The sequence below is a fragment of the Acanthaster planci genome, linkage group LG13 (genome assembly GCF_054643075.1).
Source record: "Acanthaster planci isolate LZ-2023a linkage group LG13, COTS_SCS, whole genome shotgun sequence".
NCBI lineage: Eukaryota > Metazoa > Echinodermata > Asteroidea > Valvatida > Acanthasteridae > Acanthaster > Acanthaster planci.
The window spans coordinates 16262818-16280545 of record NC_141789.1 but is presented as its reverse complement, the minus strand read 5'-3'; the positions used below and the strand labels follow the sequence as shown (position 1 = coordinate 16280545).

At 37.6% G+C, this 17728-nt stretch overlaps 1 protein-coding gene across 7 annotated transcripts in view; it reads right to left on the bottom strand.

Moving 5' to 3' along the window:
• Nucleotides 1-17728, bottom strand: part of LOC110973888 (fibroblast growth factor receptor-like) — a 56938-nt gene that overhangs the window by 10388 nt on the left and 28822 nt on the right. For 3 of the 7 annotated variants that reach the window (XM_022225091.2, XM_022225090.2, XM_022225092.2), the window contains 11 exons: nucleotides 14773-14970; nucleotides 10674-10808; nucleotides 10255-10407; nucleotides 8506-8787; nucleotides 7822-8054; nucleotides 7560-7686; nucleotides 6463-6647; nucleotides 4964-5008; nucleotides 3528-3620; nucleotides 1185-1235; nucleotides 192-333 (listed from right to left, as the gene is read on the bottom strand). In XM_022225091.2, coding sequence (XP_022080783.1) covers nucleotides 192-333; nucleotides 1185-1235; nucleotides 3528-3620; nucleotides 4964-5008; nucleotides 6463-6647; nucleotides 7560-7686; nucleotides 7822-8054; nucleotides 8506-8787; nucleotides 10255-10407; nucleotides 10674-10808; nucleotides 14773-14866 — 1540 coding nt within the window. In that variant the 5' untranslated portion in view covers nucleotides 14867-14970. The remainder of the gene's footprint in view (nucleotides 1-191; nucleotides 334-1184; nucleotides 1236-3527; nucleotides 3621-4963; nucleotides 5009-6462; nucleotides 6648-7559; nucleotides 7687-7821; nucleotides 8055-8505; nucleotides 8788-10254; nucleotides 10408-10673; nucleotides 10809-14772; nucleotides 14971-17728) is intronic. The other 4 variants (XM_022225095.2, XM_022225094.2, XM_087145051.1 and 1 more) reach the window with 4 other exon arrangements.

Here is a 17728-nt window from a genome sequence, read left to right as displayed (position 1 = left end):
TTTTAAGAGACTTTTTTTGCAAGGACTGAGGGAGGTAAAGCCCGACCAATATTTCTTTAACACGGCACATAAAGCCTTCGGCAAGAAACAAAAGAGAATGTGGCACTGAATTCCTGCACTGAGTATTCATGAGAATACATGATGGTTCCCAAGTACAAACTATGGGAGGAGTAAAAAGTTATAGTACTGACCTGCAACAACAGACAGCAAGGCACTCGATCGAGAAATGCCTAGGTAATTACCAGCAAGGCATGAGTACATTCCAGCATCGTCAAATGATACATTGTAGATCTTCAACATCTGGGCTTGAACCTTCAGATCTTGTCCTGAGTCCTAAGACATAAGGGGAAGGGCCAAGAAAGACAGTTAAAGACTTCATCCAATGAAAAAGAGTCTTGGCACATTATCCAGATTTTCCTTGTATTGTCCAAAGCTTTAATGAAAAGTATTACAAATCAGCTCTGTTTTGGGTTTTTCCATGTCTACTAGAAGCTTTACTTTCGACAGGAAATTAATTTTTACAAAATTCCTTGACTTTATGAATTATCTTGATACCCACAACCCAAGTTAGTTTTCTCACACCTGTGTTGCTCTATACAAAGCACACCTAGTACATGTAGTGCATCGAAAACCAAACCCTCTAGAAAGACAAGTAATCACATGGTTCCAAAGTGACCATTGCAAAAAAAAAGGACAGCATAGCTCGTTGATACACTTTTAAAAAAAGTGGAAAATGCAAAGGGGGAAAAGATAGAGGTGATAAATACAGAAGGAAAAGGGAAAACAGAACAATGACTTCTGAATTGATAAGACACCTTCCAATGAAAGATTTGGAATCAACACTGGGGGAAGGCAACTTAAAACACTATTGGACTGACAAAATTATTACTTCTATCACGAAAACATACCCTTCCTTTATATCATGTTCATGCACATAAAAAGACTAACTGCAAAGACGTTTCTGAAACCCAATTTTAATACTGGTTCACAGACAAGCTAAAGCAACCAAGACAGTTGAAATGCCACCCACATAGCAAAATTGAGACACCCACATACACAAAAAAAATCTTGAACAAAATCTCTAATTACATATGCTGAGACTACATAATCTGGACATCTGCCCATCCACCATTCATGCTTTTTGTCCACAGCTGTACAAGTTGGTTTTCCTTATAAATACATACTCTGTCTATCACTGTGGGTAGCTTTTCAATCTCCAAGTTTGGTTGTAAAGTCTGTTGATTCGATAGGTGTGTGTGTGTGGGAACAACAGAAAGATGTTAGTAGGTGTATATGAACAGAAGACAAGAAAATTAAGAGATGATATCCTGGACACTCGATTGAGTGAGAAAGACCAAGCCTTCTACAACTGGTGCTAGGAATTTTTGGGGTACGGCCACTAACTTTTCCAGTACTGTCCCAACATTTCCCCTTTTTAAAGTTTGTGGGACCTCTATTATGAACGAGCATTTTTTTAAATAATTCTGTTTTCAAAACATTCCCACATTTCGCCCCATCAAAAGTGGCAATCCCAACACAATATGCTCTTCAGAAAAATCTGGTAATTATCAGGCTATGAGCCATTACAAAATGCTTTTAAAGATTCTGTTCCCTGTAAAAATGTCCAGTGAATTATTACCAGTAATTGCAAAAGGGTGAACAAATATATGAATCTTGCCACAAAAGATAAAGCACAATTAATGGAAGACAGAAATGGCAAAAGTACATGTATGGATAAAAAGGAAAGAATGTTGGACAGCACAAGCAAAAAGGAAAGAATAATGGTTGGTAAGAGCAAACTGAATAAATAAGACACAAAGGTACAACTTGCAAAATAAAAGAAACATTTCACTAGCATAAGGGAAAAATTAGAAAAGCTAACCATATACCACAAAACAAGAAATGTGAAAACTGAACCAAACAAATGGCAGAAAAAGTACAAGAGTATGTAAATCCAATATACACGTGTAATGCCGCAGGTGAAAAGCTGTGCTAAATAAGAAAGAAAACAATCCCAATTTGTGATGAAACCTGCTCATTTGACATCAACAAAGTGTTGTCTCTTGTAAAAAGCAACACACTCAACAGTGTAAGCACACACAAGTTAAATAACTGAGACAGTTCTATTCAGCACTGCTTTGGAAAGCTGCACTTGTACAAGAGAAGGCACTTTGTCAAGATGAATAATGATGGAAGGCAAACTCAAATGGAGCAAGATATGTGCTATGTCAGAAAGAACAACGTTGGAAACATTGTTAAAACGTTGCTGTAATGCAACCCGGTGTTGTGGCTGAGGCAGTGTAGCTGTGCTGCTGTGTACAAGAAAGGGCTACCAAACAAATACCGGAAAAAAGGAAAGACAGAAAGCAATTCTTAAAGAAACTTGTTTTTTAATATTTTAGTTCTCTTAGTTGAGTTAGTTGTTGTGTTTGTGACGTCATGAGTAAATGTTAGTTCAGTTAGACTTGTTCCTAAAAAATCCTACTATCATCTGTTTCTATTCGCAGTTTATTTTTGCTTTTTTAAACTGGATATTAAGTTTGAACAAGCACTAAAAGTTCTTACAGACAGACAGACTCTTAAACATGGACTGAGGCCTTCAAAGTTTCAATTATTTGCTTGAATAATTTAACTGCACAAATTGTTATTTGTTGAAATCACTGCAAATGAGACTCAAAAATCAAATGTGCTTGACGTAAATATTAATTTCAACAAAAGGAAAAAAATCTGCTCTGGTCAAGTTGTGTTAATCGTAATGCCATGAGTATCAAGAAACTTGTTAGCAGAAATCATGCCTTGTTTGTCAGTGATGAGTACATGATGGGAAAAGTTGTGGCTTAGAAAGCAGAAATGACTGCAGCAAGCTTAGACACTGAATCAACTGCAAGGGTCAGTATAACAAAGTAATACGAAAGAAAAAACACAGACCAAGAGTATCAAGCATAACAATATGCTAGTCAGTGCTCCAGTACAAGTACTCGGACTTTGAGAATTGCCTTCAGATAAAACTCAAGACTCATCAAATATGCTCAATGAGCAGCAAGGAGTTCTTATTTGAGCATTCAATTTTCCTCTATACTTATACTCAAAAGTCAAAAATACTCCACCACAGCACTGACAATGGATGAAGAGAGAAAAATGTAGACATGAGCAGAATGAAAGCAAACATGCATGGATGACATCACCCTTGGGATGGTTGCCATGAAGTTTTATGTACAATATGAACCAGTTTCAACTGTTGCATTGGATTGGAACGGATTGGTGGATCTCAATTTTAATCAACTCAGGTGTTTTACTGAAACTGTCTTTGGATCGTGAACAAGAAAGTCTCAAACCATAATGAGAATGTGGAGAGTTTACAATCCTACTTCAGCCACCAATGCACTAGGGGAAATTGATTGCAATGGTTGAAGTGCCAACCCTCAAACGGAAGCTTGCCCTCCACCAAACCACCTGACCCGCCTCCATCCAATCAGAACTCCAGGTTCCAATGGAAGAGGGGATTAAGGTGGACTCCCTGTCTATACCTCTGAAGTTATGCACTTCCAGTGGCTGTAATTTGAAAGATATGTAGTCATGACTTCAGTACATTTCAGATTCAAGTTGTTCGTCCATTTCTCCTATAACAAGGACAGGAAACATGCAATGAAAACAAACATAGTTAGTGTTAAGCATGCAAACATATTCAGATGAAGGGATTAATTGCCTTGAGAACAAGAAGCAGGCTGTTCAAATTTGGTAACAACCAACAAACTGTTTGAGACAGCTCTGATTCATATTTGATTTGGTTAAGATGCAAACCTGCTTCAAGTTCTAAACATGTTCAAATGCACTCACCAGATGTTTTCCTTTAATTTTTAGCTAGAGACTGTTTAACACGTACTTGCAAATAACACACACATGCAGATGATTGGGATGAAGTCAAACCTGTTGGATAAAAGGTTGCTTTTCAAAAACATTTTACAATTGTACTGTTATTTCAATGAATGAACTTTGTTGAACATTCCATGAAAATACAAACATATCAAATACTCACTATTAGAACACACATTGTACATAGTTTCAAGGTTGAGTAAAGTATTACTGTGCAAATACTTTGCATGAACAACGCTAAAAAACACTCAACCACCTAAGTGTACATGAAAACATTCGGCAGTACATTCATTTGTAAGAACAAACTCAAATCAGACATTGGAAGAAACTTGAAACCAAAGTGAACCAAAATATTAAATAATGAAATTAACTGATTTAAAGTAGAAATAGAGTTAAAAGAGAGCAAGTCAACTGAAATAAAACCATCACAGACTAAGCAATTCATCCAAGATGCATTCATACCTAATGTGTCATTCCATTAGCAAGTGCAAAATTATCCATAATATGTACCTAAAAAATGGTTTTCAAAAAGGAAAGTAGAAATAAAAGGTAACAGCACAATCTTTTATTTTCCGTTAATTTTTGGAATGACATGTTGTCACATCTGCCTGACACTGCCCACTTGCCAAAAGAAACGTCCTTCTACATGTAAAACCAGTAACTCTCTAGACACTCAAACACAATGGAAAGACATTGACAACCCAACGACAATATATAGGCAATAAATGACAGTTATTTATCATTTTTTCCTCAACACCCGGGCTTCTTACCAAAAAGGAGTTTCCGAAAGATTCAATGTTCAACAGAATTTCTACCACTGCAGGTCAAGCCTGTCAGAGTTTTTTGACTAACAGCAGAAATCTCAGAAAATGTATTTAGAGAATCTTAAAAGTTATAGTGGAAGTTTGATGGGAAGAAGACTGTTTATCTAGATGAACATTTGAAGTTGTGAATACAAAAATAGCAAGGCTGGTAATTTCCCACCCACACCTAAAACATCAGATAGAAACTGGAATAGGCTTACAGTCACCAACAGCAAGAAGTGCAAACTAGCAACAGATTTGAAGGCTTTACAACATACAGCACTTACTATTAAGTCTTCAGAAATATTTCCAAGCTCAACCTTGTGTGTAGGCTATTGAAACAACCAGGTAAAACACTTGTGAAAAAGTCTTCAGCATAATACCCAACATGAACAGATTGTCAAGGAAGACTTCAAAGCATTTATTTATCATGCTGCTGTTTTCAGTGCATGTGCCCATGCAAATATGACGGTGCATATTTTTCTCTACGATGTTACAATGAGGATTCTTTATACCCACCCATCCCCCCTTCTTTGTAAATACCGAACATTAAATGCTATGATTTTATCAAAAGGGTGCCAATCTAGGAATAAAAACAGTCAATAAATATAAGTAGTACAATAATTCATTAAAGACTACAAAAAATCACAGAAAATTTACAGCATCATACTAGTGCTCTACAAAAAGACAGACAGGCCTAACATATTTTAAGATTGAAAAGATTCATAACACATACACTAGAGGGCGCCTTGATTGAAGCTCCACTGTAAAGCACGCATTGCAACATGTGAACAATGCACAATTTGCAATAACCTGGAGTCAATTTACCAGGATGTTGGATACACACAATGGCATTCCAATGCCTGTTGTATGTGCATCTTTGTTAGCTCTATTGAAATCCAAAAAACAGCCGCCAAAACACTTGATTAGACTTCAACTTTTGAGCATGGATACAAGAATCCTATAGAATATAAATATAGCATGCAGTGTTGGAATCATCACAGACTGATTTCTCTCTTACCCCAAAGGACTTATACTGTTTGAACATGACATACATGTACATGAAGTGATAATGGTGGTGCTCTCATGCAAATCATCAAAGCATTGGATTGGATTGGTTGGCATGGACAACCAAATCCGAATCTCCAAAATTAGAGCTGTAAATGTTTTGCGCTTCAAAAATACGTAACTTGGTTCCAAAGAGGACTGAGAATTGTTAAAATTGACAAACTTGAGGAAAAGTTTTGAATTGAAAACAGGTATGCAAATGCTTGGAAAAAAAAAAAAAGCACAACACAGAAATAAAATTGAAATATGACGTCTGCTCTTTATCATCTATGGTTCATTAAAAATCAAGTTTGAAACACCATGCACACCATGCAATTCATCTCATGCAAGTTAGTAATACTTTAATAGTTGGTTATCACTTCTAAACATACGACATATCATGTTCTGCTTTACCTGAAAAACAACCCCGCAAAATAATTATTATCATTCCGGAAATTAAAGTATTTATCCATAATGCCTGTTATCTTGAAGAACTGCTTACGTACAGTCTACATGTAATTCTGAAGCAGATAAACACATCTGCTCACTGGGACTCCAAGACGGATCAAACATGCCAACTACATTCAAGTCGTCAGGTTAACAAAAGACTTATTACAACAAACCAAGACATTTTACAAAATTACCTGTGAAACAAAAGACTTATTACAACAAACCGAGACATTTTACAAAATTACCTGTGAATTGCTAATGTGAATATGACACAAGCACATGTACTTACAACTATCAAATCCAGCTTATCCTTCATGGTTTGAAGTTGGGTGAAGTTCTTTGGTGCCTCCATTTTCAACCACACGATATGTGGTGTTGCATCGCTCACTACTTTGCACTCAAATGAAACGTTACTTCCAACTACCACTTCTTGGTCTGTAAGTTCAGTTATGATGGGACGAGTGGCAATCCTCTCTGGACAGTCAAACAAAAAAGGAGCCTTTGAGTTGAAGAATAAAGCTAAGTATGAAGAAAGTAGAATGCCAGTATTAAGAAACTATTCTGTCTACATGTCTTTGAGAAAGATTCGGCTAGGATAAAAACATCAGGAACTCCATATTTTGTGATTTGTATTTTAGGTCAATGTAGTCAGCAAGCAGTTTGCAGCAGTTTTGTATTACATATGTTCAGAAATTAAGAACTCAGGGGCATTTTTGACTGAAAAAAGCTAGACTGAAAGAAAAGTGACTTACACTGGCCAACTGCTGCCTGGCTAACTTGACCAGATAACTTTTCATGAGAGGATTAATCTAGTGTGGACAGTGTGAGTCAGTAAAAGCAGCTTAGCATACATCTGACTTGAGCACCAAGTCATGCTGCGCTGGGACACCATGCAAGTGCTTTGTAGACTTCCCCTTGGTATGACACGTGTTTCCAGTGTGGTGTTGCCTTTTGGTCTCAATCATAGCAGTTATTATTGATTCAACTGGAAGTTTGATTGGTACTACCACCAATGCATCATACTCAGGAGATAACAAAGGACACCAACGATGTGTCTTGCAATGAAAGAAACATCTAACAGAGCGCCCTCATGAGTCATTATACTGACAGCTTGGTTACTGGTACCTTTTGCACAGTCTTGCAAAAATTTACCCTGATTGAGAGTCCAAGTGCCAACATGACCACATTTTGACCATCTGTCATTAAATCATTGTTTCAGTAGAAAGTCAAGTGCGGATATGGCTTAATGGATAAGCACTTTGGAAAAGGAGAGGTACATGTAAAAAGAAAATGGTAGGGATGTTTTGGATTGGTGACAACAAAATGTTACCTATTAATAATTTTCAACATTCCTTGCAAGCAATTTATAGAGAAGTCTGTTCTTACCTGTGATATCTATAACAGTTGTATGATTAATGGACCCCATCTCATTGCTCACAATACACGTGTATCTGCCTTCATCAATTAACGGCATGAGTCTATCAATTATCAGTTTCGGACCGTTGATTGTCACCTGCAAAATATGCATCATGAGGATTTCACCATCATTCTCAAGAAAACTCTTACAAAGAATGGTTGAATAAAGAAACAAGAATTTAATTGATTAGAAGGTGGAGGGATTTTACTCTCTATGGTTCTAAGAACTCACCCTATCGTGGACACTGCTCTGCTGATCCCAATTCAGTTGGCCATTCTTGAGCCAGACTACAGTGGGGTGCGGATTACCTTTGTTTGGACAGTGTAGCTTGATTTTATCACCTGCCACTGTAAATATGTTTGGCTTTAAGAGTTTTTCTTTGACAAACACTGGTGGCATGGGATCGTCATATGAATTGGTTGATTCCTCCCCCTTTATTACTGAACTGGACATCGTATAGTCATCTGTTATTGATAAAAGAAACGAATGAGCATAACTTCAATTCAGTGAAGAAAAGAGATGATTCAGTTGATGGCACATTAATGTCTGACAAAATGTTACCCCACCTTCAAATTGCTATTTTTAATATTAACACTACAAGATACTACAAAAAAAAACATGCCAGATGCATTACAAAACTTTTCAAGACCAAAGAGGGCACACATGGAGTCCAGATCTACTTATTTCCTATGATGTTCTATGGGTATTGTGCACTGGAGAAGATTCCTAAAGATTCTAACAAAAGTCTGAGATTAAGGGATTGACTCTAACTACAAGTACATACAAACGCCCTCCAGAGTTCATGAACAGGCAAGAACTGCCTGGTTTTTGTATTCAAAAAGTTTCTTTTCATCAGTGTGTGAGTCGAGAGATCTTTGACACAAATTCCTTTAGAATGGACTTCCTATCACTCACCAGTATAATCGGCAATGACCTCCAAAGTAAAGTTGACTTCTAACGTTCCATAATCATTGCGGGCAACGCATCTGTAGTTACCACTGTCTTCTTCAATGAGATCAGTGATGATCATTTTTACCTGCTTCACCTCTATGTCAGCACCTGTCTTCAGTTGGACATTGCCTTTCCACCAAGTGATGTTGGGCCGTGGGTAGCCATCAACAGAGCACTTAAATTTGACGTTTTCTGTGTCCCTTCTAGTCAGCTTAGTGACGATATCCTTTTTAATTGATGGTCCCCCTGTGAGAGACAAGAACACAGATTCAGAATGTCATTGGTTGGCAAATATTGATACCAAAAGTAAACCAAACGTTTGTTAATCTAATTGGTGGATATTGGTTATTGAACAAATTTCATTTGATCAATCTTTTTAGTCTTCCAAATGAGTCTCATGAATATTCAAATGTGTTAAGAGAATACCAATGCCTAACAACAAACATGCTTATGGATCATGTGACTGCGTGTTGGGAACAATGGAAACAAAGTGTTCTAAAGTGCTTCGTTATGATTTCCAAGTGCTCACATAAAAAAAAAAACCAAGACAAGAGGCATATTTGGCCTTGACATTGTTATATGGTATTTCTCCCATAATCCTAATGCTGGGCATGGATAAACATATACAGTAAACCCTCATTATCAAGACTTCAAGATAAAGAAAATCTCACAGCCATGGAGCCAATACACCTGCCGCTATACAAATACACAGACATACATGTAGTCATTCCAAACTTACTCCACAGTTGCATCATTTGGGTGGCTATTTTCTGCTTTTTATTTATTCTCATGACACATTTTAGCTCATTAACCCTAACACTCCTCAGTCCTCCAACAGGTGAAGGATTGAGGAGGGTTAGGGTTAATACATGTGATCATTTTGCTAAGATTTTTCATTGTTGTTATGTCTAGAAGTTAGCAACAGTTATCTCCATAATGCTGAATTCCAACCTTTTTTTTTTACACAAGAGACCCATTCCCTGTACCAAGGGACAGACCAAATGACAACCTCTCAATTGTGACTGCTCAATGTCTATTTCCCATTCTTCCTAAAAATCTGCTTCTGCACAAACATCTTAATTCTTCACTGTATCTTAATTTCACAGCTTGGTGTCCAAATGGTTTGGCCATACAACCAAGCCAAGTCCCATGGTACTGGTTTCTCACTCCTGTAATCCCAGGGAACAGCCCTAGAGGGAGTTCAGAGACACGACCTGGCTTGGTATGGTTAAACACTTACACTGGTGGAAAGACAGATTAAGAAACAGAGCGTGAAACAGGTGCAAAGCTGGCGAGCAGGTCAATGAAAACTTCATATTTGAACGTTGTAACACCTGGGCTTTAGGTGACAGTGAACGTAGAATGGGGTGGGGGAAGGTTTAATAGCAATATGGGTATATTGATACATCTGGGGAAGGGGGTAGGTGTATTTGGATATGGGGACATGGTCATGGGTACACGTGGGGTGTCTGTATGTAGGTGTACATGTACAATGTAGGTAGGCTACTTGGTAACAGGTGTAGGAAGTGGGAGATGGGGATGTGTATGGGTGTCCATGAGAAATACTGTAGCTGGGCAGTATTAACATACAATACATGTACATGTAAGGGCTTAGACAATGGGTGTGTGAGGGAATTTTACACCAAAGGGACGTTTGGATATTTCTAGCAATGAAATGACAGAGGTTGGCAAAACAAGTTACAAATGACTAACTTGGCAAGATTCCAGATGCTGTGACTTCATTTGTGCTAAGTTCAGGGCTCCCAGTGATGCAGACCGTAAATGTGTAGTTGGTGCTTATCTGCAGATCAGTCACACTGTATATCGTCCTGTTTGACACATGTCTGGTCCAAACTTGGGATTTATCTAGAAAAACAGTCCAGATTAGTCGTTTTTATATCAGCTGCTTCTTCTGGGATGAAATGATTACCTGTAGCTTCCATGACAAGACCCTTTTCAAGGTTCAACGGTTGATGACAGAAGAATACTATCAGTAATTTCAAAAGACATTTACTGGAAATTTCACCCGACTGTCCAATGATTCAAATATAGGGTGATTCACCATTTACACTAAGGGCTTTTAAAATAACAAACTGCGACCCCAGAAGAAAACACCCCCAAAATGTTCTTACTTTGTGTTCTCCAGTACTTCACATCATAGTTATATACCCCTTCATCAAGTGGAACATCCCAATTCAGGGTCACCGTTGTTAACTTAATTGGGGTCACACTGAGGTTTCTGGGACTGGTCCTAGAGGGATCTGCATCTGTAGAAGAAACCAGTCCACAATAAAATAGAAGGTAAAGAGAGATAGCGTTGTTGACTTGTCAGTATTATTTCAACATGTGAATATATTATACAGATGTTCCGCATTGATGTACCGGTGCTGTAGTCTCATGTTGACAATATTATACAGTACTGATCACCCCAAAACTATGCTACAGTCAAAATCAAAGTTAATGCATATCCAGTGTACCACTCCAAATCAACTTCAATTCTTTCCAGATGTCAAATGCATAATTGCAACATGCAGTTCACTATCTTTAATTGACACAGATGTAACAGTTAACTAAGCCTTCATTTTAACAACCGGTACTGAAATGATTTTCTGATGTACTTCTCCATATTTTAAAATACACAAAACATTATTTAAAAAATGCTTTTGAGAAATTTTATAACCATGTATGAGTACAAAGAATAAACACCAACTGGCACATGTACACAGAGTTAAACAACCATTTGAGTTTTCTTGATATGAAACTTTCATTTTCAAGGGGCATCAAATATCATGAAAAGTGATGCATTTAGCAGCTGGGCTCTGATTCAATCTTGTCAAATCCTTTCTGACCTTCAGTAAAATTGAAAAAAGTGACTGCTACTTCAACAGTCATACACACAACCAACTGCAGCAATTTTGTACAAAATTGGCCAAGTCTATATCTTTAAGTTATTTGAATGCACATTTGTACCTTCCAAGCCTGCACCGTAACAAAGGTGCTCTCTGTATAAAATAGGATGGCTTGAGGCCTATCCTGTTACAACCTCATCAACACTATTCAAACTTGATAGATTTTCCAATCACCAACAATGAGTGAACTCTACGGACCAAAAACAGGACCTCATACATCAATTCATAAAAGATCCTGTCAGGTGGACCGGCGACCATATTACAATTTCATTTCACCACAAGGAATTGTCCTTGCGGTGACTCTAGCAGTACAAAACCCTTAAAAAGTACAAAGCGTTTCTCCCACATCACCTGGTGATTTGACTCCATTGAAGGAACATGATGATTCCAAATTGCTCTTGCACGATTTTACATTTGTTGTTCAATTCCGTCATAAACAAAGAGCATCAACATTTGAATGCTGCTTATGCATGCAAATTTCTTCTGCATATTATATTAGTCTCTTCCCCTCAAATTACATGTGCCCTGGTAGTTCAGACAAAAACCTTACCAATACCAGCCAACATGCAGGGGTAATGCACTATGGTCATATTTCATTATACCTATTTATTATTCAATAAAACTTGCCAATTTAATCAGGTCCCACACTAAATACACCTCTGGGTGATCGGGACAATAGACAATTGGCTATGGTTTTTGTGTCTGGCTGTTATGCTTAGTTGCTTATGCTTTTAAGCTAACCAATAAAAATCCTTGACCTCGTCACATGACCAAGAGCTCCCTTCTCCTGCATCTCCTTTTCCCTTCTATACATGTGTACCTGTACTCTTTATCGTCACCCTGGTTTCTCTCTGGATGCTTTGTACAATGGTGGAAAGAGCCACCCAACCATAAAAAAAATTGTTGATCAACTGTTTTTTTCTCAATTTCATTCTCTTTTTTTCTCAAATGGAATCAATGTAATGCTGTAAGACATCCCATCACCAGCATTTAATTAATTTTTAATTCCTTTATTATCTTTAATTTCAAGAGTTCTTCATGTTTTTGTTTCTACACCTTTTTCCATTAATTATCTCCAAAAATTTTGTAAAGCAATAAATTTTGAATTTGCCAGACCCGAAAAACACTATTTTTTTTAGCCCAGGGTGTAGTCGATGAGGTGCCACACTGTACAATGAGTCCATGGAGTACAAAACCATTCACTCTTCTACCAACCAGCTCCCCTCCTTCTTTTTACAAGCAGAATGCCCGGAACCTTGCAGTGACTCACCATGTTGAATTTGAACTGTTGCACTAAATAGTTTTCAGGTGATATATGCATTGACATTTTGGTTAAAAGTGCAACTTGTTCACATAAAACACAAACAAAACCACAAATTCTGTCCACAGATGAACAAATTTGATAGAAACTCTTCAACCCGATGAGGAACTTTCAACCCTGACTAAATTAATAGAACAGACTACCAGCCTTCTAAGACTCATAACATTCAGACAAGAAGAATGCCAGCTATAATTCAATTTGAAACAAATGTTTGAAAAATAAATAAAAATCACTTGTACACTTCTGCTTTGAAACTAGTAATTCAGACAAGTCAAAATCATTGCAAATTTGAGATTTTTCATGGTGTTTTGGCATTGATAAACACAGAATTTTCAGTTTACATATTTGGTTTCATATTATACTGCAAAGGTTGTGGCTCAGAAATACAAGTTTTTAATAATTTTGAAAACTTGTGCAGAATAAAACAAGTCTGTTGTGAAAAAGTTCAGACTTGTAATCCTAAACAATACCCTTTACCTGACTTATTCATGCTCTACTTGATCAAGTAAGTATTTCACAAATTCCTTTACACCGGAATGATCCTACTGGGTAATCTGAAAAAATGTTTATTCAGTCCACTTCTCTTGCATAAAAATAATCATAGTTCAGGTCCTATGGGATTGAGGAATATTCCCCTCAATGAACTCTTCCAACTGACTCGTGGACAGCATGTACTAAACCAGAATGAAAAACAGCCTTACACAAATCAAATTGCCCTGTGAAATCTCTCCATCAACTTGAGACATGCTATCTACACACTCTGATGAGTGACAGACAGAATGATGATGAGAACAGTGTAAGAGAAACACAGAAGGTGAAGGTTATCTCAACTACTGGTAGGGAAGATTCAATACACAGTCTCCTGTCTTCAACATCACTTAACAGCTGCCTGCTCTTAGCAAGTTAGCAGCACTGCCTGGTGTTTCAATTTTAAGCCCTTTTGCCTTGGACTCTTAAGGAGTAACCTAGCACGCCATAGGGAAACTTGGGCTGAAGATGGACAGTGAAATTTCCACACAACCTTCAACCATACCCCCAAATATTTCAGTATGCCATGCACTCTAACAACTCTTGCAAAACTGCTGTGACACTGAAGCCTGTATTCCTACACGGGCCAACATTTACTTGATACAGGGAACTTACATGTAAGCCTACTCAAAGTTATTCTATGACCCTGGATTACAAAAATTGATACTACAAACATTGATTCCCACTTCTGAAATATGAAAGCAAGAAAGAAACTTGAAACCATAAGAGATGGTAGTGGAAATAGTAAAGACAACTGAATCAGCATAAAAGAACACACACCAAACACAGTTTCCTTTTACTGTCACATACTGGTATGTAGCTCAAGTACAAGTTTACATGTAATGTCTTTAACAAATGTCAGAATCGCATCCTCAAACCAAGTTTCAAGTGCATAGTGAATGACACATCCAACAATGCATACGGTACTTGTACCACAGATGTCTCTCACCATTTTCAACAAAGCTTACAACTGACATGCGCAGATTACTTATCTACGGCTTTAGCTTAATAATGAGCACTGCATCCCTATAATCTCAATCGCTTGGAATTCCATGAAATCCTGGCAGGAAAAATAAGCGCTTAATATTAAAGGTAATGACTGCGACTTGCTTATTTTAACTCAAGGCCTGGGAGCATCAATGCACACCAGCTGATGTCACAGCTGCATTTAATGCACGATAAAGGTGAACTTTCTCATGTCATGGAACCAGAAAAGATTTCAGTGACTTACCCCAGTAACTTCAATTAACCCGACAAATCCAACACCTTATTATTCTGGATTTCAGTGGATTTACACAGATAAAATGTACTGTACAGCCCCAGCTACATTCATCATGCATGGAACTTAATATTCAATACTAAGTATCTAATAAAAAAAGTGCCACTGGTTAATTACAGTGTCAAATTTGGAGTAATAATAAACTGAAAATCCGTAGTGCTGAGCATGTCAAGGTGATTCTGATGTAAACCTACCTGCTTCTACCGGTATTATCAGTTGTACACTTAACACATACAGGAAAAGACCTATGACCAGTCTCTGTAGTCTGTACCACCCTATGGCGCCCATCTTTGCTTTCACTGCATTGAGAATGCAGGAACTCAATGGCCAGTTAACAACTGCCTTTAATATCAGGTAGAGGTGATGGTGTTACAACTGCCCAGATCACTTTCCTGCAGTAAATGAAAAAACAAACAGACTCATCAAACTAAGATCTTTACTTCATGTGCTTGATGGCACTTGTGCCCCTAACAAGTTGGACAATCTGGTATCAAGAACTGCTACGTACAGTGTCTATGTGTATACATGTACTGGTATGTGTCGCAAGTGTCTTTCTCTTGATGCAAAATTTCAGTTTGTACAGAAAGACTTCAAAATAGTATGGTTATCAACACATTGTACATAGTTGGTTACGTTTTTTCCCCTGTTAATTAAAGAGAAACACAATCATGACCTCCAAACATCACCATGGCACTTTTTGGAAGACAAGATCATAGACTTTGAAAAAGTGCACTTTAGTAGAAAACAGGTACCGATATTGCAACATACATTTCAGTTTGAAATTCACAAAACACACACCAGTACGTATAAAACTTCCAAATTGGCCTGATTTTTAGGCCACTAGCTTCTTTGCAGACTGTAAAACTTCCAAATTGGCCTGATTTTTAGGCCACTAGCTTCTTTGCAGACTGTAAAACTTCCAAATTGGCCTGATTTTTAGGCCACTAGCTTCTTGCAGACTATAAAACAATTAGGGAAAAAAAATCAGGCTGAAATGGGGGGTTGGAAACTTTTGTTCATGGCTTTCAATTTTTGCAGCTACTCTGCAAAAATTTTTCAAAAATAGACCACAGGCAAAGATTACGGACTCGGATGTAGTACATGTATAATACTGAAGTAAGAATGGACATTCAGGAGAACTTCTAAGAAAAAAAAATACAGAAAAACATTGATTCAACTCGGATAACAATTCAGACACAATCCAGCACACCACATTGAGTGACATTATCAAACCAGCTTCCAATCCCATCATTCCCTGATCTTTGTCTCTGTGAATCCTCTCTGTCACTTCTTATCTTAATCGAGCTCTCTCCTGGATACTAATACAGCAGTTGAACAAGAGGTGACAGGGACCATGCAGGGAAGCACCAGTAACTACCCTCTATGGCCTGTCTATTAGCACAGGCAAACATACTTAAGTGTAGCTTTCCAAAGATCTGACCATACTAATGCCATATAAGGTAGGTACCGGGTATGGTAGTGTGCTTGTCACATAGTCAAGCTGGTGTTAATTACCAATAACAAGTCAATTTTCACAAAATTCTCTATACACACTTCACAAGCAAAGTAGTGGTTCAACTTGTCAAAAACATTTTCATAGCACCACATGGGTGCTTCTTGACGTGAAAGATAATTTTTCCTCCATAAAAGTACTCACTTAGCAAGAATGCGATTAGACAGATAAATATTGCTAATGATTAAAGAGAAGTCAAGAAGTTACCAGTAATTATCATTCATAAATACCTCACACAATATCCCTATTCAACAACGTTTAACTTGACCGTGTATTAACATTTGATAATGCCTGCTGAGAAGTGATAACGCCCGCTGCGTAATCATGCACTGGCATCTGGATACGAGATGGTTTAATCAATTCTGATTGGTCAAGAAGTCTGTGTGCATGCAGTCCATGTAAGGAGATTCTTTTGGACAACTTGCATAAGGACTAAACCATGGACAGGGGTGTTTGGGAAAATGAAAGTAAAATTTTAGAACAAAATCATTGGCAATCTGTCATAATATTGACTTCTTTTGACTCTCTGACTAAAAAAGGTATTTTAAATGGGAATAAATATGAGTATGTGCTTGGCCAGTCTTAAACTAACGTTTTAACGTTACTGGTTCAAGAGACTGAACACTGATAACGCCCTCGCCTGCAGCTTAAGCCTGAGCCTATCTTAAATGCTTGTTGTAAACTGGCCAAACACAAATTTAATCCCTTGATGAAAATCCTACCTTTTGTACAGTATGTCACTGTTAATGCAAGCAGTTTCAAACCATCAATCAGTTGTAACTGACCACGACCTGCCCTGTGAGGCACTTAAATGAACTTCCCTCCATTACATTGAACACGCTGGCACAGACTGATGAGATCAATTGTTTAACATGCATGAGCTCACCCAGGGAGCATCATTAATTGAGCAGACACTTTAATGTGTAAAGCACTGGAGACAGAAATACTGTCGACAAGTGCAACAATGCAGCTCAAAACTGTACTTTGCAGGACATTAACAATTTACACCAACTGGGAATACTTCATCCAGCAATGTCGACAAGGTTTCACAGAAAACTAATCAAAAAGGCAAATGTTTTGTAATACCCTTGGAAATGTCATTGAATTATGATGTTGCAATTCAGTGAAACAAGTTGTAAATTCACAGCAGATGGCCAGTGGCTCTGGTCAATGATGTATGATCTGCCTTCCTAGAATGCACATCCAAGCAAATTTTAGCATCTGCCACAATTTGATTCAAAGCTCACTAGATAAACACACACACTTTATACATGTACATGTACTTCAGACATTTTCATAACGTTTCACCCATTTAAGTATGAAAATACATGTACATCTCCAGAATTCCTATTTACAAACCATGCATTACTTGACCTAAGACAAACAATTTTTTTCTTACCACTTTTGCACACAAATCTGAAATGCCACTTCTTGAGTACAATGTACATGTGGAACTCCAAATTTTGCGTTTGAATTGAGAATGGACCTGTGCTGGACAGGACAGCACATCAGTCTGCTTGAGAAAGAACACACTGCTGATATTCAACAGTAACAGTTTGAAATTCAACCACTGCATTTACATATCCCCATTTCAATGTGTCCAGTGTTGCTTGACTTGTACAACCATCAAATGCCGG